The sequence below is a fragment of the Oreochromis niloticus genome, unplaced genomic scaffold, assembly GCF_001858045.2.
Source record: "Oreochromis niloticus isolate F11D_XX unplaced genomic scaffold, O_niloticus_UMD_NMBU tig00008522_pilon, whole genome shotgun sequence".
Lineage (NCBI taxonomy): Eukaryota > Metazoa > Chordata > Actinopteri > Cichliformes > Cichlidae > Oreochromis > Oreochromis niloticus.
In genome coordinates, this window is record NW_020329249.1 from 8846 (window position 1) to 10926 (window position 2081).

Here is a 2081-nt window from a genome sequence, read left to right on the forward strand (position 1 = left end):
TACATACATCTGTTTGGTTTATGACTCACACTGAACAATAATATGTGAAAAGAGATGAAGATGCAGGGCCTTAAACAACAGTTATAAAGTGATACTTCTTATTCCATCTATGTCACACTTGTAACATATTGTAAATAAGAATCAATAATAAAGCAAAAATGAAAAAATATAAAAAGTTAAAAAACAGTTATCTGAAAATGGATCAGATTACCTATGGTAGAGCTGATACATTTATGTTAAGATAATTCCATACATTTTTCATTAAATGCTTCATTAAAACCTCTGGTGTGGAACTTACCAAAACTCTCCAGCTCTGAAACTGTAGGCATTATATCTTATTTACATATGTAGTGTATTCAGTACGACAACATACAACTTCAAAAATGAAAAAGAATTGTGAGGAAGACAGCAATGAAAGCATGTCTACATTAATGTGATTTATTTTTCTTAAATATGTATTCTTTGAAAAGGCCGATTACCATGTTAGGGCTGTAATTATTAGAACCTACAGAAAAACTCAGTCTCCTTTCATTGTGGAGCAGTATAACTACAACATAAATGTTTCAATTAGAGTTAATACATTAAATAATTCTGGCATGACAAAAGAATCTTTTTAGCTGTTTAGAGATTTCCTTCATTTTGAGCCCATAAATGAATGGATTAAACAATGGATGATAGAGCACTATTTGTAATGTCATCAGCAATCGAGCAATTTTTGGAAAATCTGATTCCACTCGAGCTATGCTTACATCATAGATACTTAAACAGGAAATACTGATCAAAACCAAGAGATGGGGTAAACAGGTCTCTGCAGCTTTCTTCCTAATTTCTTTACAACTTTGATATGAGATGATAAAAATGTTTGTATAAGTGAAAACTATGAAGAGCAGAGGAAGTATTATAAGATCTATTAAACCAACAACTCCAAATACAATAATTAATCTTGACCTTACACACTGAAGAGTGTAAACTGCATTATTACAAAATATTCCCTTTAAGTTAAAGTTACACAGTGTTGCTTCAGCACTCGCTATTGCTTGGACTGCAATATGAAAAGCAGGTATAAGCCAAGATACAACCAGGAAAATGCTCACAGTGGTTTTGTTCATGATAGTTGGATATTCAAGAGGTTTACAAATAGCCACATATCTGTCATAGGCCATGGCTGCCAAGAGAAAGAACTCTGAACAACCTAGGGTGTAAAATATAAAAAACTGAAAGAGACAGGCTGAATATGTTATGACTTGTTTTTCAGATAAAAAGTCAATCAGAAGTTTTGGGTAAATAGTTGTGCTGTAAAGGAGACAATTCAATAGCAAAGCTGCAATGAAAATGTACATAGGCTCATGAAGATTTTTATGAATCCAGATCACGTACATGATGGTAGAATTACTGCAGATTATTATAATGTATAATGTAAAGATAATACAAAAATAAACATATCTGTACTTGTTAACTTCAATGTATCCATCTAGAGTTACATAGGTGGTATTTAACTCCTCATCCATGAATTTTAAAAAAAATAAAGGTTTTAATTACAAAACAGATGTTTAGCAACAGAAACAGTATATATGAAGAAAAAAATCTAAATTGCACTAACATGCAACCTGTGTTGCCTGTATTATTCTTTTAAAGATATCTCAACTTCAAATACAAGTACACTCATCAATCAAATGCATATAGTGAATCATATGTATGTGGATTGAAGAAGAGTTTTATTGGTTTGCTTCATCCTTGAGGGAGCTGAACTATGAAAGTCAGTTACATCATTGTTCAGCCTCTTTTACTTGAGGCTTTAGTAGTTACAACTAATGGATCATAAATTGCAGCTAACAATAACAATGATCAGCCAACTTCTAATGTAGCAAGATTTTATTGTTGAGTGTATCCTGGCTTTTGTGCACTCAGGTTCATACCTTATTTTTTATCAGGAGTTTTTATTTGGTTACCATTCCAGGTAATGTGGTCTTATGCCTTGTGTATATAAAGTGCGATGTAGTTCATCACCAAAAAAAAAAAAAAAAAAAAAACTTGGATAATAAAAATAAAATTCTAATAAAGGACATCAGGTTTATGTGTCA

General features: G+C 31.6%; 1 protein-coding gene across 1 annotated transcript; it reads right to left on the bottom strand.

Annotated features, from left to right (window-relative positions):
* Positions 1-262: 262 nt before the first annotated feature.
* LOC100693051 (olfactory receptor 13C2-like) lies at positions 263-1714 on the bottom strand. The gene has a single exon (XM_003460297.4). It carries the CDS (start codon positions 1506-1508, stop codon positions 582-584), a length of 927 nt encoding a protein of 308 aa, XP_003460345.2. The 5' UTR covers positions 1509-1714; the 3' UTR covers positions 263-581.
* Between the last annotated feature and the right edge of the window lie 367 nt (positions 1715-2081).